The sequence below is a fragment of the Glycine soja genome, chromosome 14, assembly GCF_004193775.1.
Source record: "Glycine soja cultivar W05 chromosome 14, ASM419377v2, whole genome shotgun sequence".
In the NCBI taxonomy this organism is placed as follows: Eukaryota; Viridiplantae; Streptophyta; class Magnoliopsida; order Fabales; family Fabaceae; genus Glycine; species Glycine soja.
Genome location: NC_041015.1, coordinates 305,044 through 327,619, shown reverse-complemented (window position 1 = coordinate 327,619; position 22,576 = coordinate 305,044). Strand labels below are relative to the sequence as shown.

Here is a 22,576-nt window from a genome sequence, read left to right as displayed (position 1 = left end):
TAAATTAAACATAAAGTGATAGGTATGGCCTATGGTGAAGAATAAAATAGAATTCAAAGTAAATTAGTGAAAATGAGATTTAATCAGGTAAAATTTACATCATGCATTGCACTAGCATTTAGCATTCCCCCACCCCCACCATTGCCAATATATTTATTAGCAATGGTGGAAAAATATACAAAGAAGCACACATCGTTTGCAGTATGCACCCTTCTCCTTACTACCCCCAAAACCAAAAGGCAAAAAAAAAAAAAAAAAAGCACATAATAACTCCGTCTCTGTCACTCAGGCCAATCGAGGAACTTGTGACCCAGAAGTGATGGTGGTAAGTAAGTTTGTGTTGCGGTGGGATTGTCGGGAGTGTAGATGTATCCCTTCCCATATCCAATGTCCTTCATTAATTTGGTTGGAGCATTCCTCAAATGGAGAGGCACACCCTCATTGTGTCCAGCCGATTCCCTCACTGCCTTCTGAGCGGCTCCTATGGCTCGATAAACAGCAACAGACTTAGGTGCCAAGGCCAAGTAAGCAACACACTGAGCAAGAATGACATTGCATTCTGGCATTCCTATGAAGTGGCATGCTTGGTAGCATGAGACGGCCTGATTCAGAGCCAACGGATCAGCCAAACCAACATCCTCACTTGCAAACCGTATGAGTCTGCGTGCAATGTAAAGAGGCTCTTCACCCCCCTCTAACATTCTTGCCAACCAATAAATAGCTGCATTTGCATCACTTCCCCTCATAGACTTGTGCAACGCACTGATTACATTATAGTGCTCTTCCCCAGCTTTATCATAAGCAACATGCTTGCACTGAAGTGCCTCCTTTGCATCAGCAACACTAACAACAACAGCAGCAGCAGCAGCAACATCATCCTTGCATTCCTCGTTCGTGTGAAGATCCAATTCCATCCCTTGTTGTAGCCTTGCAGCTGCGGTAACAGCTGCAATCTCCAAGGCATTCAAGGCCACCCGAGCATCCCCATCACAGTTGTTGCTTATAAAATCAACAACTTCCTCGCTCACATCAACATGAACCCCCACGCTCTGCATCAACCCTTTGTCAGTGTGAGTGACAGCGCGGTTCAGAAGCAAGGCAAGGTGATGGGGTTGGAGAGGGTTAAGAGTGAGTACGCGGCAACGAGACAAGAGAGGGGTGATCAAATGGAAAGAAGGGTTTTCGGTGGTGGCCCCAAGGAAGACAATGCTGCCATCTTCAATGACGGGTAAGAAAGAGTCCTGTTGGGACTTGTTGAACCTGTGAACCTCGTCCACGAAGAGAACGGTGGTTTGGTTGGATTTGAGTCTGAGTTTTCTGGCCTCGTCGACGGCGTCCCTGACGTCTTTGACGCCGCTGGTGACGGCAGATAAGGAGACGAAGCGGTAAGAGTTAGTAGAAGGGGTGGAGTTGACGATGGCTTTGGCGATAGTGGTCTTGCCGGTGCCGGGTGGGCCCCACAGGAGGATGGAGGGGAGGCGGTTGCGTTGGATTGCGGAGCGAAGAAGGGAGTTGGGGGCGAGGAGATGCTCCTGACCGACGACGTCGTCAAGGGTTCTGGGACGCAACCGCTCGTACAAGGGTTCGTGAATGTGGGTGTTGGCGTGTTTCTTGTCTGCGATCTTAAAGAAGAAAGAGGGCCAGTGTTGTGGTTGTGCTGGAGAAGGAGAAGGAGAAGGAGAAGGTTTGGGGCGTTTGGAGGGTTCGTCATGTTCTTGTGATTGGGAATGGAAGAAGCGATCGAGCTTGGGCTGGAATGTGGAAGAGTTGGGCTTGTGAGAGAGAATCCATTCGGTGGCTTTCACGGTGGATTTGCCGCCGGTGGCAGCCAAGGCTTGGGCGGCTAACTCGTCCGGGAAGCCCATACTGAGGAGTTGTTGCATCTCCATCTTGATGCAAATGCAATCTTCTCTTCTTTCTTTTTTTATTTTTTTATTCTCACACTCGCACACCCTTTTCTCCGGAAGCCCATACTGAGGAATTGTATATATTTTCTCGGGGGGAGGATTTTTTTTGTGTTACAAATCAATCAAAGGAGAATGGAAATAATTAAAATTTTAAGTTTAATTGTTCTTTCAATTTTAATATTTTAGTTTAGGTATTTTTTTTACATGTTTAGGTATGGTTTTAATTATTATTTTTACCTTTTTAAGTGTTTAGACTAAGTTTTTTATTCTTTTTTTTTTTACTTATACTTTCGTCAAACTCAAATATAAACAAAATTAATGGATTTTTAGTTAATTAATAATACATTCAATTCTATATATATAAAATAAATATTTAATTTATCAAAATCAATGAAAATAGATAAATTAATTTTAATTAATAATATCATAAATTTAAATTTTATTTTAAATGTGCTTATAGAACTAATTATTCAACATTACTAATAATTTAAGAAATAATGTTAATAGTTTGATAAATGCATTTAGTTTCATACAAAAATAATAATATCTCAATATTATATTTCACAATAAATCAAGACTAAGATATTAATTATTAATACATTTGAAAACAATCATACGTTTCATTCTATACTTATTAGGATAAAAAATATTTTGATTTGTTTTCATGTAAAGGATTGAAATTAGCATCAAGTAATTTTATTAATTATATTTACAAATTATTTTTTAAGTATTCTTTTAATTTGATATTAAGAATAAAAAATAATATTAAAAGATATGTGGTAACAACTATCATGGTAATGATTTTTAATTGGACAATGTTTTACATTGAGAACTTATTTATTTAGATTTAATTATCCAGTTTATTCCTGTTTGAGTGGTTGTAAACATTGTATTTTGATCCTATAATTAGAATTGATGAAGTAGTAATGTGAGTGTGAGAAGAATAGGATAGTGTTAGTGTGTGTTTGGGATGAGGGTGATGGCTTCTTCTACGGTTGTTCCCGTTCCTCCTGTTCCAGTTGAGGGCGGAAAGCCAAGCCGCGGCATTAGCATTCGGTCTCGCCTAAGCAAACTGTGCCAAGAGGGGCAACCTCACTTGGCACGCCATCTTCTGGACACTCTTCCACGCGCCTCCACCGCGGTGTGGAACACCGTCATCATCGGCTTCATCTGCAACCACATGCCTTTGGAAGCCCTCCAGCTCTACGCTGAAATGAAGTCCACCCCCTGCACCCCTTCCGATTGCTACACCTTCTCTTCCACCCTCAAGGCCTGCTCCCTAACCCAAAACCTCATGACCGGTAAGGCCCTTCATTCCCATCTTCTTCGCTCCCAATCCAACTCTCGAATCGTCTACAACTCCCTCTTGAACATGTACTCCTCCTGCTTGCCCCCTCAATCCCAACACGACTACGTCCTCAAAGTTTTCGCCGTTATGCGCAAACGTAACGTCGTCGCTTGGAACACCTTGATTTCATGGTTCGTCAAAACCCACCGACACCTTCACGCCCTTCGCGCCTTCGCAACCCTCATTAAAACTTCCATTACTCCATCTCCCGTTACTTTCGTCAATGTCTTCCCCGCTGTCCCTGATCCTAAAACCGCTCTTATGTTTTATGCCTTGCTTCTTAAATTTGGTGCCGACTATGTCAATGACGTCTTTGCTGTTAGCTCCGCAATCGTTTTGTTTTCTGATCTTGGTTGCTTAGACCATGCTAGGATGGTTTTTGACCGTTGTTCCAACAAAAATACAGAGGTTTGGAACACCATGATTGGTGGTTATGTTCAAAATAACTGTCCTCTTCAAGGGGTTGATGTTTTCGTTCGTGCCCTGGAGTCAGAGGAGGCCGTGTGCGATGAGGTCACTTTTCTGTCCGTTATCTCTGCTGTTTCCCAGCTGCAGCAAATTAAATTGGCTCATCAGCTACATGCATTTGTTCTAAAAAATTTGGCAGCTACTCCAGTTATTGTTGTCAATGCTATCATGGTTATGTACTCCAGATGCAATTTTGTTGATACTTCCTTTAAGGTTTTTGATAACATGTCTCAAAGGGATGCTGTTTCGTGGAATACTATAATTTCTTCCTTCGTACAGAATGGTTTGGATGAGGAAGCACTCATGCTTGTGTGCGAGATGCAGAAGCAGAAGTTTCCGATCGATTCCGTCACCATGACGGCCCTTCTTTCTGCGGCTTCTAACATGAGGAGCTCTTACATTGGACGGCAAACCCATGCATACCTAATTCGCCACGGGATACAGTTTGAGGGTATGGAGAGTTATCTGATTGATATGTATGCGAAATCCAGGTTGATTAGGACTTCTGAGTTGTTATTTCAGCAGAATTGCCCAAGTGATAGAGATCTGGCCACATGGAATGCTATGATTGCTGGTTATACACAGAACGAGCTCAGTGACAAAGCCATTCTCATTCTTAGAGAGGCATTAGTTCACAAGGTAATTCCAAATGCAGTGACCTTAGCGTCCATTCTCCCAGCCTGTAGTTCAATGGGAAGTACGACCTTTGCTAGGCAACTTCACGGATTTGCCATACGTCATTTCTTGGATGAAAATGTTTTTGTGGGAACTGCTTTAGTGGACACGTATTCCAAATCGGGCGCAATCAGTTATGCCGAAAATGTTTTTATCAGAACACCAGAGAGGAATTCTGTTACATACACCACAATGATAATGAGCTATGGTCAGCATGGAATGGGTAAGGAAGCTCTTGCCTTGTATGATTCCATGCTGAGATGTGGGATTAAGCCTGATGCAGTTACTTTTGTTGCCATCTTGTCTGCTTGCAGTTATAGTGGTTTGGTTGAAGAAGGTCTTCACATATTTGAGTATATGGACGAATTACATAAAATTAAGCCCTCAATTGAACATTATTGTTGTGTTGCAGACATGTTAGGGAGGGTTGGGAGGGTGGTCGAAGCCTATGAGTTTGTCCAGAGATTGGGTGAGGATGGTAATGCAATAGAAATCTGGGGATCTATTCTTGGGGCCTGCAGAAATCATGGGTACTTTGAATTGGGAAAATTTATTGCTGAAAAGTTGCTTAATATGGAAACAGAAAAAAGGATTGCTGGATATCATGTTTTGATCTCAAATATCTATGCAGAGGAAGGAGAGTGGGAAAAAGTTGATAGAGTGAGAAATCAGATGAAGGAAAAAGGTTTGCAAAAGGAAATGGGATGTAGTTGGGTTGAGATTGCTGGGCATGTGAACTTCTTTGTATCCAGAGACGAGAAGCACCCCCAAAGTGGTGAGATATATTATATCTTGGACAAATTGACTATGGGCATGAAGGATGCTGGTTATAAGCCACGCAACAATTCCAATTTAAATAGGATTTTGGAATCTAGTGACTGAAATGAATGCGTTATGACAAATATTATCAAAGTCAGATGTTGGTTGCTCTGCAGTGGGCAGCTTTCAAAAAATTGAGTTTGGTTCTTTGATACACAGCAGTCACAGGATTGATTATAACCAATGATAGTTTCACGACCAGCATAAGTTCATCCAGTGTACACATACATGACTAGAACTGCTATTGGCAATTCATTTGAAACACTTATTTCAGTGATGAACAACTCATTCAATTCATGTACAGTTGAATAGTGACACACGTTTCATCCTACCTTTTACTCCTGCTACAAGAAATGGTGTGATGATTACTGTTATATTGAGGTATAATTCTCCAGCTCAGCCTTTTTTACATAATTTGGCTGTAGTCTTGAACTCTTGGGGCTTGTTTGATAAAACTGAAACCGAACAATTAAGAGCAAAAGTGTTTTGTGTGATAGTGGAGATGTTATCTCATTAAGAAGTCTATGAAATCCAAATGAAAAAATTAAAACTTTTTTCTTTTTTAAAAAAAGGAATTTTCGAACAAATATATTTATTAATTCAAATGGTTCAAATATGAATATAAATAAATGAGAAATGTTTCAAATAACCATTTAAACATATAATATTATCATTCAAATATCTCAAATTCATAAATATCATTCAAAAGAGTTAAAATAAAATTCAATTGTTCAAACAATAGTCATAATTTAACAACATTAAAATCTTAAGAATAAAATTAAAAAATATTAAATTTTAGTTAAAATGAGTTAAGTGAATCAATCCAATTGCAACCCACTGAATTACGGGTTAAGTGAGCCGGATTACAATTTCATGGGCATCCCAACAATTTTTTAATTTTCCATCCGGTTGACTCACCAGATTCGGCCCATATTGATTCATAAAAAAAAAAACTTGAAGAACGAAGTCTTTAAACAGTTGAAGGAACAAAATCATGAAAATGAAAAGGCATTGAAGACTAAAAACCATTTTTTTAAGAGAAAAACATAGTATACTCTGAAACAATCATGTAGTACTCTTCGTCTTCGTTTTAAGAAAAAGAACATTTTGGAGGAAAAGCGCATACGACGTTTGCGAGCGAAATTGCGATTTATTTATTACCAAAGAGAAGAAAAAAAGAGAAAAGAAGAGGCGAATGGCAGATCAGAGCGAGCATTCGAAAACGGCGTCGCCTCCGGAGGACCAGGACCGTCCCGTTCGAGTGTACGCGGATGGCATCTACGATCTCTTCCACTTTGGCCACGCTCGCTCCCTCGAGCAAGCCAAGAAATCGTATTCATCAATCATTTCCCAATCCTTTGCTTTGCCTCCGAGATCTGATAATAGATTTCATTTATATCAATCCATTTATTAATAGAAGGCATTTCTTCAAGGTTCCATTCACATACACTCTTACTTTGGTATTTTAGGTTTCCGAATACATACTTGCTTGTTGGGTGTTGCAACGATGAAGTCACCCACAAATACAAAGGCAAAACTGTTATGACAGAGGCCGAACGATACGAATCCCTGCGCCACTGCAAGTATGGTATTTTTTTTTTTTGTTGCTTCAACCATTTGAATTTGAATTTGAGTTTGAGTTTGATTTCATTTTGAGATCAGATGGGTGGATGAAGTTATTCCTGATGCCCCTTGGGTTATCAATCAAGAGTTTCTTGACAAGCACTACATTGACTATGTGGCTCATGACTCTCTTCCGTAAGATTAATCTCTCAACATCAACATCTGAATCTAGTAACTTCATTGCATAATATAATAATCTTTTTTGCACTTGTCAACCCATTGTCCACAGTTATGCTGATGCCAGTGGTGCTGCCAATGATGTTTATGAATTTGTATGTATGACAAAACTTTCTTTTTTATTTTTTTAATTTCGTTGTTACTTTCTCCTTTCACTTATACTATGTGCTGTGAATTTTTTATGTAGGTTAAATCTGTTGGGAGGTTTAAGGAAACAAAACGGACCGAAGGAATATCCACGTCCGATGTTATAATGAGGATTGTCAAAGATTATAACCAATATGTGCTGCGGAACTTGGATCGTGGGTACTCAAGAAACGAGCTTGGCGTGAGCTATGTGAAGGCATGATTTGGCATAGATCTCTTTGATGTATTCTACTTTAAAATTTAACATGATACCTCTTTCAGCAAATTGTTTGTTCTTATATTGACGTCACTCTTTGTTCCTTTGGTGAATGCTCTTGTCCCTTGTGGTTGTCATTACTTTGTCATAAATAGGAAAAGCGACTGAGGGTGAATAGAAGGTTGAAAACATTACAAGAGAAAGTGAAGGAACATCAAGAAAAAGTTGGCGAAAAGGTATGTATTGCTATAACATATAATTTAGGTTATCAAGTCGAATTAATACTTTTGTTAGGCAACATCATGTGAATTAAATGGGATGGAAGGGCTGTAGGATGAAAATCACATGTAGATTATAACTTTGTAATGTAATGACTGTTGAAGTAGGAGCTAAGAATGTCAGGTAAAGTGCTTTGAAAAATTCATAGTTAAGTACAATTGTCATTCAATCTGTTATGGGATGTTGGACATCTGCTACTGGTTTTTGGATTCAACGGTTTATTGTCACAATTTTGTCTAAGTATTGCATTTGTGGATCTCGGAGTCTTTTTCAAGGACAAAAACGTGATTAAGGAGTAAAATCAACAAAAAAACCAACCCAATCTGAATTGACATACGGCTATGTTGTTTTAATTGTTATTTTGAACCATGCAGTCTGTTTTAATTCAGAATCATGGAGTCCTAACATTATCAAATCAATTGAATATACCTTCTCAAAAATTGCATTCCTCATATTGTGATAAATTTCATTATATAGGTCTTTGTGTTTCATATCCTCTGTATGTTTTTATATTTAATTATTTAATTAAATGTCGTGACTTCGTGGATCTTCTTGCTGTCTGATTACTACTGTAATTACAGAAGAAGGATTGGGGGGGGGGGGGGAGAACTTTGCAGATTGAATTTATAATTTATCTTAAATTTACATATCTATATATTTTTTTCAATATAGTTTTAACTTATCATTGTAATTTTAGTGCAACAAACCTGGATGAATGAAAAAATATTGCTTTTAATTTCTCCCTGTTTTTTTTGTCAAACCTTCACTGTCGGGCATCACAGATCACGGTTTCACTGGTAATTAGTGGTTGTATGATTTATTGCCGTGAAACTGATATCAGTCAGTTACTAGTTTGCTTTGGCATAATTCTCTATTGTCAGCTATACATCTGATTGCAAATATTGCTTGTTTCAGTTTTTTTCCTTGACTTTATTAGGCTCATATTAATATTTGGCCAACATTAAAATTCTTTGCCTACAAGGAAAAGATACTAGAGAGTGAAAAAAACTATGGACTGGCTTTACTGTAGTTGTCTTGTAAAAGAAAAATAGAGAATTGATACTATTTTTGCATCTCTCTCTTTCTCTTTCTCTGAGTCTGTCTCTAAGAATAGTTTTTAAAAGCAGTATTAGGAAGCAGCTTTCTTAAATTATTGATTTTGCTAATGTATATCCGGGTGTGAGGGAGATGTTGTATTAAATTGAAAGTGTTGAAACTAATCTACGGTTTTTGCTTTGTATATAGCTGTATAGATGAGGCTATGGTTTAAAACCTATGCTTTTTACATAATAAGGCAATACTTGTAGTCCTGTGGACATAAGTGTTCTCTTTTCAACTTTTATGTACGCTTAATACTTAACAGTATCATACATTAAAAATTATCTCGGTTGTTTTTAATTGAATTATCAATTATGGTAAAGATACATATCTTTGTGTGGTTTATCCAGATCCAAATTGTTGCAAAGACTGCTGGCATGCATCGGAATGAGTGGGTGGAAAATGCTGATCGTTGGGTAGCTGGTTTTCTGGAAATGTTTGAAGAAGGTTGCCACAAGATGGTGAGCTAATTTATGTGAAAAAGCTATGCAACTCTTCTAATGTATGTAAACTTCTTGTTAACTTCTCATTTTGTTTTTTTTATTGTTACCACTTGGATCTACCAACAGGGAACAGCAATTAGGGATCGAATTCAAGAGAGGTTAAGAGGTCAGCAGTCAAGAGATGGCACACTTCGTCTACAAAATGGCAAGGATGATAAGGATGACGATGATGAGGAGTATTATTATGATGAGGAGGATGATAGTGATGAAGAATATTTTGAAGAATATTATGATGATGATGAGCTTAATCCTCAAAATAATGGAAAAGATGAGAAAAAAGAATAGGTATACTTCGGTGGAATTGTTGGGTTCTCGGCAGAATGTCAATAGCAACTGTCCATGCGATATCTGCAATATTATATGCATTATGTTGGATAGTGGATTTGAAGTTGCACAAGGGAACTTTCATTTTGCTAGTGTGGTCAAAATTTTACGTGTTGAATGCTGGTATACGAGTGTTTGTGCATATGGTTAATTTTAGATGGGAAAAGTACCATATCCTTTTTATTCACTTAATTTTGGGTTCTACATTCTATTTCAGCGTTGCTAGCTCAGGGAAGGAAAATCACAAATTCCTCGTACAATCTAACGTGAATTTTCACGTCCCATTGAAGTCATCAACTCTATCTTTTGCATCTTGTAGGCATCATACATGAATTGGATATGTCTGTAGACTTAAGTTTGGATCATGTGATTTTATAAAATTGATTTTAAGTTAATGTAAGTTCAGTCGTATAATTTTTGTTTGCATATATTAGAAAATTGATTTTGACATGTAATGTTTAAAATAACACAGCTCAAGATGGTGTTCATACAAAAAATTACTTTTAATTGTTTTCCTGAAACTTGAATTTGAAAATTGGAATTATGTTTCCAACATTATTGAAAATCACCATGAGGAGTGCTAGCGACATTTTTTTGGGATACTTTATGTGATTGGTTATAATTTATTAAAAATTATTAATTTTCAATAAATTCAAGAAAAATAAACATTAATTGAGAAGTAAAATTTACTAAAATTAATAATTTTTAATAAATTAACACACACCGAATGAAATAGTGTCCAAATACCGTTTTTCAATTTTATTATATACTTTTTTATTATCTCTTTTGCATGAAAGTTAATATAAATTTGTATTATATATAAATAAAATTCCTTATCTCTGTGACCTTTGGTAACGAAAAAATGTGGAAGCAGGAAGCAGCTCTCTCTTTATATTAGTAAAATCTCCGTAGTGTAGAAAAAATAAGAGTCTATTTGAAACTAAGTAGTTGTTAACAAGTGTGTTTGGACCTAGTATTTAAAAGGAAAATGTCAAGAGTGTCATTAGTACTTCTCTTATACTGAACATAGTTGTCAACTAAAAAATATCAAAATATAGGTCCAAACACACTTGTTAACAACTACTTAGTTTCAAATAGACTCTTATTTTTTCTACACTACGGAGATTTTACTAATATAAAGAGAGAGCTGCTTCCTGCTTCCACATTTTTTCGTTACCAAAGGTCACAGAGATAAGGAATTTTATTTATATATAATACAAATTTATATTAACTTTCATGCAAAAGAGATAATAAAAAAGTATATAATAAAATTGAAAAACGGTATTTGGACACTATTTCATTCGGTGTGTGTTTAATTTTACTTTAAAAATTGATTTTGAGTCCATAATTAATTTCAGATAATTTTTCATATATTTAATTTAGCGTTGAAAAAAAAATTTATAATTGATTTTGGATCCAAACTTGATTGAGTATATGTTTGATCCATGTCCATAAGTTTATGCGGATCAAGTTCAACGACATGTTGAAGCAAACAGGTATTGAGTTTAATTAAGTTTGAATAATTTTTACATTGAATAAAAAAATTTATATTAAGTTTTACTTTTAATTTGATTTCATAATATAAGTTTATGCAGATCAAGTTCAACGACATGTTGAAGCAAACAGGTATTGAGTTTAATTAAGTTTGAATAATTTTTACATTGAATAAAAAAATTTATATTAAGTTTTACTTTTAATTTGATTTCATAATAAAAACATTTAAACATAAATCAATTTCATCAAAATCAATTTGAACAATTTTTATCAAAGAATTCATTTAATATATCTTATTAACACTCATTATTTCTCTTTTTATCGTATCATATCTATATTTTTATTTTTTTTTATCACTTTCTTATCTAATAGTTTCTTTGGTGTTGAATAATCATTTTTTTAAGGCTAAATGACCAATCTTATTTCCTTTTTCAATTTGATAATTTATCTTTTAAAAAGTTCAATTTGATCCTCTATCTTTTTTAAAAAATTATTTGGTCCTTTATCTTTTTTTTGATTTAATTTATCTTTTATCTTTTTTTTTTTCCAATTCAATCCTTTAATCTATTTAAGATTGATTTCGTTAATCATTTAAAAATAATTTTTTTTTTCAATTTTCTTCCTTTTTTTCTTCACATCATTTTTAACAAAAAAGTTCATTTAAATTGAACTAAAAAATAAGATAAACGATCAACTACACTTTTTAAAAGATACGAAATTAAAGTAAACTAAGAAAATAAAGAAATAATCAAATTTAACTTAATAAAGAATAAACAGTCAAATTAAATTAAAAAAATAAGATAAAACATCAAATTTATTTTACATTTTCTGAATAAAATAAGTAATTTGATAAAAAAAAATGAAATTATTATAAAATTTATTGTGTGAATAACCGTTGTTACAGAGAGAGATATACAAAGAAGGAAGCAAGTCAACACACGTAAAAGTATTGGCATAGCCTAACCGAGTGACCATATCCAAAATAATTAAACTATAATCGGGCTAGGACTCTCTAAAGAGAAGGGTCCCAATCAAGATTAAGATAAAAAACAAATACACAAATTTAAATAGAAAAGGAAAGCCAACGACGACACAGCATAATGAAAAAAAGAACATAGCTGGATTCGATTTGAAGCAAGGAAGGGCAAAAAATAAGATAGAGCTGAAAGTGTGGTGCAGGTGCAGGTGGAAATATATATAGTTCCATTTCACATAGGGTTGGTCAACAAGTTAGCACCTAATTATCTGCTGAATTTATGTATGGAAGAAACTTAAAAGCTCCTTCCTATTGGAGAGACAAACAAGATTCAAGAAGAAGTTGTTGGGAAGAAACGCCCGCCATGGTCCACCAAAACCTCATCAGCTCGATCATTATTTGGAGCTGTTGCTGTTGGGTTGCTCAGTCTCTGAAAAAAACCCTTGTCTCCACCATCTCTGTATGCTAAGTGGTTTTGTTGGTGATAAAGGGACTGAGAAGGGGCCAACATGAGGCCATTTGGGTTGACAGGGACTGGGCTCCCAAACATATCAGGCGCAGAAGGAGCTCCAGTGAACTGTTGCACCATGGCCCGGAAATTGCTGGTGTCCGTGTTCAGCAGAGTGGTGGGAGTTCTCCTTGAGGCCCGTGAACGCCGTCTAATGGGCTTTGAGACTCCGCCTTCTGGGCTTAGCTTGGCCGGCGCGGCGGTGGTTGTCACGGTTGTGGCGTCGGAAACGGAAGAGGGGAATTGGTTTTGTTGATAGAAATGGAGCCAGTGATCATTAGGAATAGGGCCAGACATGGTAGCAGTCATGGAGGAAGAAAAATGTGCATTGGTGGCCTATTTATGCTGCTTCCAATTTTCTTCCTTCTTCACTGTGCTCGCCTTGGTCCTTGTCAATATTAAGTCATAGTTACAAGGGACCACGTCTTCATGTGTCAGACAATAATAATATATAAATTACTAGAAGAAAAAAACCCTTAATTAACCTCCTAAACTTTTTTCAATTTTTCAAGATGGTTTGGTGAGTTTACAGGAAACAAGATCGGATGGTTTTAGTAGTATATCAAAAGGACTTCATGGAGATAGAAATCATTCACAAAAGTCATCATAAATAATATTCTTCATAATTTGGTTTTTAATGGAAATCAATAATATCATGTGATTCATCTAGTGAATTTTACTTAAATGAGAAAAAAAATGTTGTTATTGTATATTTGTATTCTGAACTTTAATTTTATTTTTGTAAATTTTATCTTCTCTGTAAATTAATAATTATTCTAAACTTTAACTTTATATGTTTTACATATAGACTTTATCTATTTAATAGAAAAATAAATTTTGGCACCGCATATATTTTAAGAAAATAATTAATTACACAAATTATTATGATTAAATGACTTGTTTTTACTAAGATAGTGCTATTATATATGAGATGAGATATAATATAGGTGTGTATCATTTAAATATTTACGGGAGATACTAATAAATGAAAAATATTGATATGGTAAAATAGCATAAGAAATTAGAAGAGAATTATGTTAATAAATTAGAGAAAGGCCATGTAAGTTAAGAAAGAATAGAGATATTAAATATAGTTGAAGACAATAGTAATTTTGATGAATGGTAATTGATTTAGAATGTTGGAGTAGAGGGTTGAGGGAAGGGGGGATGTATGAGGAATGTGTGGTGAGTCTTAGAGGTTGCATCGAGGAAGCAGCAAATATAACACCAAGACGCCGACTTTGGGATGAAATATTGAATGAGTTTAAATTTGTTGTATGGATGATGTCTGCGACTTATTATGTGGGTTGTGGCTGACTTGGACTCTTCCTTCAATTGACTGGACTTCAAATTCTACAAACATGAAACTCCCCACTACCTTCCTCAACTTCCCTTCCACGCTAAATACCAAAATATATAACTTTATTCTACCACCTGCTTACCACCTTCCTTTAATTGCGTTTATTATTATATTCCTCAATCATTTTGTTCAAAACCTTGCTCGCCAAATCGTGGTTAAAATGCCTACAATTCTGCATTTTAGCTTAAACACAAGTTATCCATTTAACTATAGTCTATATCTAAGGCTAAAACTTTACGCACCACTAATTATTTCTTCTTGTTCCCCCATTCCATTTTGGAATATAATTTTACATTTCAGATTGTGCTTTTTAAAATGCAATGAGACATGAAACAATAATTGAAGGTGTATAACAACCTAATTAGCCACATAATTTATGAGCTTGTAGACCAATGTTCTATAACTTGTAAAAATAACTTTGTTAATCTATTAAATTAAAAATAAGTTTAATTATTTTAAAGTACCTGAAAATTCACCTAATTAGCCCCATGCTTATGTGAACTTATCTAAATTAACCCATTTCTGTACAATTTGAAAGAAAACAAGAGTTTAGTTTTAAGAAATAACAATTATAGAAGATAAAAAATATAAGTTAACCTTTATTATTATAAAAAAAATTACTAAATTACAATCTCAATCCTTTTTTTTTGTTAGTATATGAATTTGAACACACATTCTTTTTCTCTTTTTCTTTTCTCAACCATCAAATCACTCTTATAATTTTAAATTAATCTTAATTATAATCTTAAATAAAAAAGTCACACCACTATGCTGGCTCATCACCTCTTTTATAAGTTTGATATGGAAATAACAATTGACCTACATTGAAGGTGTTTTCATATGGCATAACTTTAATATTTTGAAATTACATAAAATACAATTTTGTTAATATCCGTTTAATTTTAAGTATTTAAAAATTAAAAGTAATATTTTTTTATTAAAAATATTTATTACATTAAAATATAAAGATATATAAATATTTTATTTTAAAAAAGAGTTTTCACATTTAGTAGGTCAAATCCAGTTTCTCACATTTTTTATATATTTATGTTTTTTTTTTTAAATTTATGATTGAAACAATATAAAAAAGAGGGAAAAAATTGCAAATAATTGAGAGGCTGAGGACTCCAAGAAAAGTGTGTGTGAGCGAAGTGCAGAGGAAGGAAAGAGGAAAAACGTAGAATGGAGAATCGTGGGAGAGGTGGAAGGATCATAAAGTTGGCATGTCACGAGTTGCAGTTGGCGGGCATTAATCGTGAGATAACTATTCCAAAAAAGCGAATAATCTTTCGATTTTGGTTAATTAAATAATTAATTATCTGAATCAAAGGAACCCTAACCTTCGTTCGGATCAGTATCATCATTGTCACCCCACTTTTCCTTCTATTATTATAATGCTAATCATAATTAAATCAAAATCAAAATATAATATAATACATTATGGCGTTTGGGCATTTGATGCCGTGAGTGTAACTGTTTTGCCAAAGCGTTTCCTTGGATGGAAAATAGAGGTGAGAGTGCCGATGCTGAGCTTCAACTTGACGCTGATTTTGTGCCGGTTCCTGCCCAGGTTACTCTAAATATTTTCTTCAGAAATGAAACCCTGGGTTTGTTTTTATCTGAATAATCGTAATGTGACTACTAAATTAATTCTGTGCTTTCTTTTCATTCAAGATCTTTTTTTTTTTTTTCTTTGTGTGGGTCTGGGTGTGGCGGTGCCAATAATCTGTATTTTTTAACCAATTGATTAGAATTAGATTACTAATGTTTTAGTATTTAGATTAACTGGATAGACTAAAGTAATTATTAATTATCACACCATGCCATCATAAAAGGAATACAAACATGTCCAGCTCTGAATTTTTACTTTGATGGCATGGCATTGTAGACATGTACTGGAAATGAAAAGAGTAACAAGGCCTCCCGGATTCCTCAGTCTAGACGACCTAATTTATCCTCACTGCAAATACCAGCATGGTCACTAGATATTGCATTATCTACTTTTGCAAAGACTGATGGTCCTTCGGTTTCACGATCAAGTCCTGGTTCCACAAGAGGACTTCCCCCAAGGCCAAATTCAGCCAAAGTCAGGTCTTCAATGAGAGGTTTACTTCCTCAGAGGAGCTTCAAGATAAATGCCTGTTCCCAGGATATTGAAAGGACAGGTCTCATAGTTCCCAACACTCCCCCATCAGATGCTCCTTTGGACAAACCTTCCACTTCAACTTCTCTGTCTCTTAATAATAGGGTTATCTCCCCATCAACAAAAGTTTCACATTCATTACCAGTTACTCCATTTGCAACTTCAAGTGCAGAGAATGAACATGGAAGACATCTAGGGCGTGATTCTGATTTAAGTGTATGTTTCCAGTATTCATTCTAATTTCAAGACCAAAACAACTACTTTTACACTGTACTTATTATTCACATTTTGTAAGTGAAAAATGGCACATGTTGCTTAATATATGCCTTTTCTTTTTGAACAGACAATGGAAGTTCATCAGCATATGACACGATCATTTTCAGTCCCAGTTGATGGCAAAGCCACTAATTTAAGGGTTACAGATTCTAGGGGCTTGATTCGTGTAATTTCAGCAAAACGACATCTTGAAACTGTTGGTGGAAAGTCAACTGATGGTGCTTTCGTTCCAGAGATTGGTAATTCCTCAAAATATATGGAATTTACAAAATTTTCTTCTAAATGTCCCTTTTAAACTTCTTGAACTTGATCAACAATGTGCATAATTTGAAGTGTTCTGTCATTTTGACAAGCAACATGTATTTGATATTGAGTTGAGCACTAAACCATAAATTAAATGAAATTAGCAACAATAATATAGAAGAAAGAGAATAGAGGTTTCCTAGAGATATAATCTAAGGAAAACCCTTTCATTTCATTGCACTGGACTCTCCAAATTAAATAAAGAAATGATAATACTGAATGAAGTTTATATTGATGTTAACTTCTAATTTTGATCTTAGGGTTTTAGTTTATGGTTTGTCTTTTTCTGAGTTAGGATTACTTGGTATTTAAATAGAAACAGGTTAAATAGGGACTAGAATTTTTCATAGAATACATTAATTTTTTAATCAGTATACTATTCTCATTGGTTTGTATTGTCTTGTTAACTGTATGCTTAAATCCCTCCTCCTCCCCCTCCTTTGTGTCTTTTCACTCCGTTCTTTCCTTTCCAGCCATTGAAGATGCTACTGAGGATATTCCAGAGGAACAAGCAGTTTGCAGGATTTGTTTGGTGGAGCTTGGGGAAGGAGGGAATACACTTAAGATGGAATGCAGTTGTAAAGGTGATCTTGCACTTGCTCACCAAGAATGTGCAGTAAAGTGGTTTAGTATTAAGGGAAACAGGACCTGTGATGTCTGCAAGCTGGATGTCCAGAACCTCCCAGTAACACTGTTGAAAATTTATAATCCTCTAACTCCTGCTAGGCAGGCATCAAATGTGCCACAACAGTCAGAAATAGTTTATTACAGGTATGTTTAATTACTTCACCGTGTTAGTCATCTGTGTTCAATTAGACCTAAAGTGTTATCTATGATATGATATTAGGGAAACTAGGGTGGTTATAAAACTATATAAAGTAGTAGATCTTAACTATTTTGGGTTGTTAAGTTTAAAAAGCTTCAGCTTCAGTTTATTTGCACATATGGATAGGTGACAATGTGGCAGTAAGATGTGCTCTTGGTATTGTTTGGCATCCTTTTTGTTCCTTTTAAGGAAAAGAAAGAATATAAGGAAAGGATTACAAAGAATAGATTTCCTTCTTTCACTTTACCAAAGAAAATAACAGAGCTGTCCAATCCCTTTTTATATCTGTCCAAGAAACCCCCTTGGAAGAATCCATGTGCTGAGCTCCAATAAGATGCCATCAGAACAATAATGTTCTATATCAAGTTGAAGGATATTTACCTTGAATAACCAAGCATCTCTTCTCCATCCTAAGACCCAAATGACAGTGTACAAGACACCCGTAAAACTATACCCTCTGCTTCTGCCAAATTTTTTTAATTAATCTCAAGAAACTGCTCCTGGCTATTGGGAAAAATCCAAGGCCCATCAAACACACTGAAAAGCCTACTCCATATGCTATTGGCTGATGGGCTGTCTAATAAACATATGCAATTGATTCTGATTTTGAACAACATATACATCTGCTTTTTTTTTTTTTTTGGATAAACAAAGTATCATTTAAGAAAAAAAGACATGTAAAAACCTAGAGGATAATAAATAAATCCTGAAAAACTAAACTAAAAATGAAAGGGAATAAAGAGAAAAACTAAGAACATGATACATGTAATGTAACACATCACAATCTCTTTGTAGATCTACCAAAGATACCCCTCCTAAAAAGACATAAACATCACCCTTCTTATGTCTACAAAACCTATGATAAATCATCAGCCAATCACTACTTTTCTAATTGTAATGTATTCTAGCTATTTCATGCATAACAGGATCTGGCAGGATGTACCAGTACTTATCTTGGTCAGCATGCTTGCGTACTTTTGTTTTCTAGAGCAACTACTGGTATGCTTTTCTTTGTATCTGTGCTGAAGTTTATGGTAACTGGCTAACTGCTGCTTGCATCAAGTTATGATTTTGGGCTTATTGCATCCAATTGTCACAGTGCCATCTACATGAGAAACTTGCCTCTGAAAGATTATTTTGACCAATCTGTAGTTGTTAGTAGGTAATTCTGAAAGTATAACCTCATCTACTGGGAGTTTAGCAATTTTCTCAGTTTACAGATGAAGGAAAGTTTTCTTTATTTAGGGCATAAGAACAGGGAACACATACTTAGGACCCATTTGTTTAAACTTATTTTTTTAATAAAATAAGCAGTCTTATGCTTTTTTTTTTTTGCGTGTGTTTGTCTAAATTGCTTTTTCTTAAAAAAAAAAGTAATAGTTTTCTGTTTTTTTTAAGAAGCAAATCCTATCTGTATCCTAAAAAGGCTAAAAATCACTTGTTTTAAGTTTAATTAGTGCTGAAGGAGTGGGAAAAGTGCTTTATAATTTAGGCAGCTTGTAGGTCCAAATTTAAACAAATGGCTTTCTTTGTATTTTATTATTTTGTTCAATTTACTCATTAATTGTTTCATGGAATACATTTTTGTACCTGTGTTCTAGGGAATAAAGGGAGATACTATTTCTTTGCCTATTTAGTACTAGAAGGCCATGTTTACTAATACTGTTTATATGAGAGCCCTTGGATAATGCTGTATATGCTTCATTTATTTTTTCTAGTTTTGTTTTCCTTTGTTAACAATTAACTGTTTTGTGTAAAACATTTTTTTTTATTGATCAATGTTAGTTGTTAGTTTTTTAGTTTTTGTTGGTGGGAGGGATTTGAACCCACAACCTCTCCCTCCGCCCTTCTCCCTTTAACCACCAAGCCAACTTTATAACTACTGTTTTGTGTGAAATATAAGTGTGTCTGACACAATGGTTTCTAGTTTACCAGGTTTCAGATTTGGGACCTCGTGCTCTTGCCATTTCATTACCATTCTCCTGTGTTTTAGGTCTCCTTTCATCTATGATTGCATCAACCATGGGTAAAGCTGTTTTCTTCTCTCTTCCTTAACATTTGCACTTTTGGTTTCATTTTTGTTCTAGTTTTTATTTTTATTACAAGGTATAAAAGTGAACTGTATTCATGTATAATTGTCAAATTTATAGTAAGTTAGAGAGATGTTAGCAATATGCTCTTTATACTCCTTTGAAGACACTTCCTTCTATTGGATGATATTCATGTAGGCTTCATCTCCTATTTAATGAGTCCCATTTATTATTTACTAAGACTCAGGTGAATTTTAATCCGTGGTACAAAGTGTGTTGGAAAGAATTATGGGGAAGTGTGTTGCTAGAATTCATCAAGTAGGTTATTATGCACTTGCAAGCTATGGTTACAGATAAGGATAGCGGTAAAAATAATCATGAAGTATTAAAATGGAATACATACAATGGAAATTGACAAACATTGGACTAACAAGTAACAATACATTGTAATTGACAAATATTGGACTAATAAGTAGGCTCTTATAAAATCTAAATCAAATGTTTTGGCCTCCATTGGCATGGAATTATTTTTTAATATGTCTCTCCTCGCTAGACCTGTAAACGTCATTCCGTATGTACATTTTTCCTACCACCAAAAGAATTGAGATAAGTTACAAGGTCTGTACACCTCATTTCTCTATTTAGAATTACTCTCATTATGACTGTAATTACTAAGTGTCTAACTCTAGTTTATCAAGGAAGAATAAGCATTCCTGTACCCCAAGAAAAAGGAAGAATAAGCATTTTTCAAGTATTTCTTGCTTATTTATTTGAGTTTTTCATTTTCTTTTTTTGAATATAAACTATATTTTAAGTAAAAGATGTTTATATAATAATTATGTATGCTTTGTTTTTAAAAAACTGTTTTACTGCTTTTTTTCATAGGTTGAAAATAGCCGCTTATGAAAAATGCCCCCCAAAAAATTTATACTGCAGAATCATTTTTGTAAGCTTTGACAAACTGGGAGGATCCAGAACACAGAAGCTTTCCCTTTAACATCTGACGTTTTGACTTCCATTTGCTTTTATAACCGGCCAGGGTTCTATAATAATAGTTTTTAAGCTAAAGGAGAAGCCAACATTGTTAAAATAATTTTAATTTAAAGAGCAGTAGGAGCTTCAGTGACAAAAATATCAAATGGAAGATAGTCCAATTAAAAGGAGTGGATGAAGACCTAAGAAAACTTAAGGAGAAAACTTTATAAAGGTTCTAGCTCTAAATGGTGCTGATCCATATCCTCCTCTTCCTCCTCCCTCCTCCCTGAGTTTTCTTCTGTTAAGTCCTGTGAAAAAAAGCATTGATGTTGTTGTCCTACTGTGAGTGGATGGCTACAGTTCAAAGTTCTCTTTAGTTAATGCATGGTTGTTACCCCTGTACTGGATCTTGATATGTGTATTTAAATGTAAATCTTGGACTTTGATTTTGAACCAGATTATGTGTGGGTTTTGGCAAATTGGGGGATACAGTTAAGTCAGGTGAGTGAAAAGAAACAAAGTCTGTTTGGGTTTTGGCAAATGGAGTATACGGTTAAGTCTGGTGAGTTCAAAGGAACAATTTTTATCAGCTGCAACATCTGATTTGGTGTGTAATATCTGATTTAAAACGCATAAAGTGGTAAAACAAGTTGACATTGTCCTATTGTTTCTGACATGAGAATTCATTAGAACAAGACCCATACTCTGTAATTTTCCTGTTCATTTTAAGTTTAGTGAGTTCAAAGAAACAATTTCTATCAGCCGCAACATCTGATTTGGTATGTAATGTCTGATTTAAAACAAATAAATGGTAAAAGAAGTTGAGATTATCCTAATGATTCTGACACGAGAATTGATTAGAACAAGGCCCATACTCTGTAATTTTCCTGTTCATTAGATCCTCTGGAGTTGCTATAATCTTATGCTGTAGACTACATGATACCGGGTTATTAATTTCTGATTAACATGAGTGATGTTGTTGTGGTGGCAGTGAGCAGGAGTTTCGTATGGGCTTATGCTTGCTTCCAGTTTGCAACTCTTATCCTGTTAGCTCATGTATTTTATACTATTGTAAGATGATATAGTTCCTATCCTGACTTCATGAAGATACTTGGCACTCGGTGAGAGCGAAAATATATATATTTTTGACATTTACCTTTGTTTCACTTTTGTAGCTCAATTTTAATGCAATTCTCTCCATTCTCCTTTCTACGTTCACTGGATTTGGGATTGCCATCAGTATGAATTCTCTCGTTATGGAATTCATCGGATGGAGAACTAGCAGGCAGGTTCAATCCTCCTTTGTAAATGTTAACTGGACAGAGCAGCAGCATCGTGAGCATGTACAAGAACAGGGACAGGAAGATGGAGGACAACATCAGCGACAAAGACAACAAGAGCATCATCTGCCGCAGCATGGCAACAGTTGATACAACTGATTCAGGGCAGTCTTCCTCAGTTATGAAGACTTTTGTTCTTTTTCTTTCTTTTTTTACTAACTTTTTACACTAAAAACATGAGGATTTCCACTTGAAAGTGTGAATCATGATATTTGTTAACATAGTTAAACGTTACTTTTGTATGTTATACTCTTTCCTTTCACTGACAAGCAATCCCATCGACTAATTCAACCCCATCAATGAAAACATCCTCAAGTTACTACCAGCGATTTGTCAGAGTGCATGATTAAAAAGGAAAAGTTGTTACAGTTTAAGGAATAATACTCTTTTAAATTGCAATTCAAGAAAACACGAGTGAAGTCCAAATTAAAGCACAGACTATGATCTAGTGCTTGATGACATTAGAAAAAAAAAATCCCGTTTTTGAATGTACTGGTCCTCTTATTAAGCAAGAGGGAGGGAAAACAGTTCAGCATAGCAGGGTGAGCTCATCAGAGGTATAAACATATGTTGCCTCTTTTGATCAATAAGTTGTGATGTTGGCCGCTTAAGATTAGTTCAGAATCTCTGTCAAAAAAGATTAGTTCAGAATTAGGGGTCGGCCTCTAGGAAATGGTTTTAACTGAAAAGACAATGCTTACACCATGTGCTTGCTTTGAAGAATATGAAGTAGGCAAATCAGGTTTGGAATTGGAGGTAAGTATGAAAGGTGTGAACACCA

At 34.9% G+C, this 22,576-nt stretch overlaps 5 protein-coding genes across 8 annotated transcripts; 3 read left to right on the top strand and 2 right to left on the bottom strand.

Moving 5' to 3' along the window:
- Positions 1–49: 49 nt before the first annotated feature.
- Positions 50–2,060, bottom strand: LOC114384759 (ATPase WRNIP1). Its single transcript, XM_028344537.1, has one exon. It carries the CDS (start codon positions 1,887–1,889, stop codon positions 282–284), a length of 1,608 nt encoding a protein of 535 aa, XP_028200338.1. The 5' UTR covers positions 1,890–2,060; the 3' UTR covers positions 50–281.
- A 717-nt stretch (positions 2,061–2,777) lies between these two features.
- On the top strand, positions 2,778–5,611 carry LOC114384758 (pentatricopeptide repeat-containing protein At3g22150, chloroplastic-like). Its single transcript, XM_028344535.1, has one exon. It carries the CDS (start codon positions 2,878–2,880, stop codon positions 5,278–5,280), a length of 2,403 nt encoding a protein of 800 aa, XP_028200336.1. The 5' UTR covers positions 2,778–2,877; the 3' UTR covers positions 5,281–5,611.
- A 607-nt stretch (positions 5,612–6,218) lies between these two features.
- On the top strand, positions 6,219–9,964 carry LOC114384761 (choline-phosphate cytidylyltransferase 2-like). The gene is made up of 8 exons (XM_028344539.1): positions 6,219–6,549; positions 6,687–6,800; positions 6,880–6,975; positions 7,070–7,112; positions 7,205–7,360; positions 7,516–7,596; positions 9,088–9,198; positions 9,307–9,964. The coding sequence occupies exons 1-8, from the start codon at positions 6,413–6,415 to the stop codon at positions 9,523–9,525; spliced, it is 957 nt and encodes a 318-aa protein (XP_028200340.1). The 5' UTR covers positions 6,219–6,412; the 3' UTR covers positions 9,526–9,964.
- Positions 9,965–11,984: 2,020 nt separating this feature from the next.
- Positions 11,985–12,949, bottom strand: LOC114383054 (VQ motif-containing protein 22-like). The gene has a single exon (XM_028342645.1). It carries the CDS (start codon positions 12,849–12,851, stop codon positions 12,366–12,368), a length of 486 nt encoding a protein of 161 aa, XP_028198446.1. The 5' UTR covers positions 12,852–12,949; the 3' UTR covers positions 11,985–12,365.
- Positions 12,950–15,164: 2,215 nt separating this feature from the next.
- Positions 15,165–22,120, top strand: LOC114383195. Of its 4 annotated transcripts, none has more exons than XM_028342813.1 (8): positions 15,165–15,413; positions 15,791–16,261; positions 16,389–16,560; positions 17,098–17,395; positions 18,377–18,449; positions 19,386–19,476; positions 21,447–21,526; positions 21,631–22,120. In XM_028342813.1, exons 1-8 carry the CDS (start codon positions 15,297–15,299, stop codon positions 21,883–21,885), a joined length of 1,557 nt encoding a protein of 518 aa, XP_028198614.1. In that variant the 5' UTR covers positions 15,165–15,296; the 3' UTR covers positions 21,886–22,120. The 4 variants fall into 4 exon arrangements, with proteins under 4 accessions (XP_028198614.1, XP_028198613.1, XP_028198615.1 ...); XM_028342812.1 differs by having other exon boundaries at positions 18,359–18,449; XM_028342814.1 differs by having other exon boundaries at positions 15,165–15,472; positions 18,359–18,449.
- The last annotated feature ends 456 nt before the right edge of the window (positions 22,121–22,576 follow it).

Bases quoted from the DNA above. Each gene is read 5' to 3' on its own strand.
- LOC114384759 (XM_028344537.1), bottom strand. From the start codon at position 1,889: ATGGAGATGCAACAACTCCTCAGTATGGGCTTCCCGGACGAGTTAGCC.
- LOC114384758 (XM_028344535.1), top strand. From the start codon at position 2,878: ATGAGGGTGATGGCTTCTTCTACGGTTGTTCCCGTTCCTCCTGTTCCA.
- LOC114384761 (XM_028344539.1), top strand. From the start codon at position 6,413: ATGGCAGATCAGAGCGAGCATTCGAAAACGGCGTCGCCTCCGGAGGAC. The intron at 6,976-7,069 runs GTAAGATTAATC...CATTGTCCACAG, and splicing joins GTGGCTCATGACTCTCTTCC to TTATGCTGATGCCAGTGGTG. The intron at 9,199-9,306 runs GTGAGCTAATTT...ATCTACCAACAG, and splicing joins AAGAAGGTTGCCACAAGATG to GGAACAGCAATTAGGGATCG.
- LOC114383054 (XM_028342645.1), bottom strand. From the start codon at position 12,851: ATGACTGCTACCATGTCTGGCCCTATTCCTAATGATCACTGGCTCCAT.
- LOC114383195 (XM_028342812.1), top strand. From the start codon at position 15,297: ATGCTAATCATAATTAAATCAAAATCAAAATATAATATAATACATTAT. The intron at 16,262-16,388 runs GTATGTTTCCAG...CTTTTTGAACAG, and splicing joins GGCGTGATTCTGATTTAAGT to ACAATGGAAGTTCATCAGCA. The intron at 17,396-18,358 runs GTATGTTTAATT...AATGTATTCTAG, and splicing joins TCAGAAATAGTTTATTACAG to CTATTTCATGCATAACAGGA.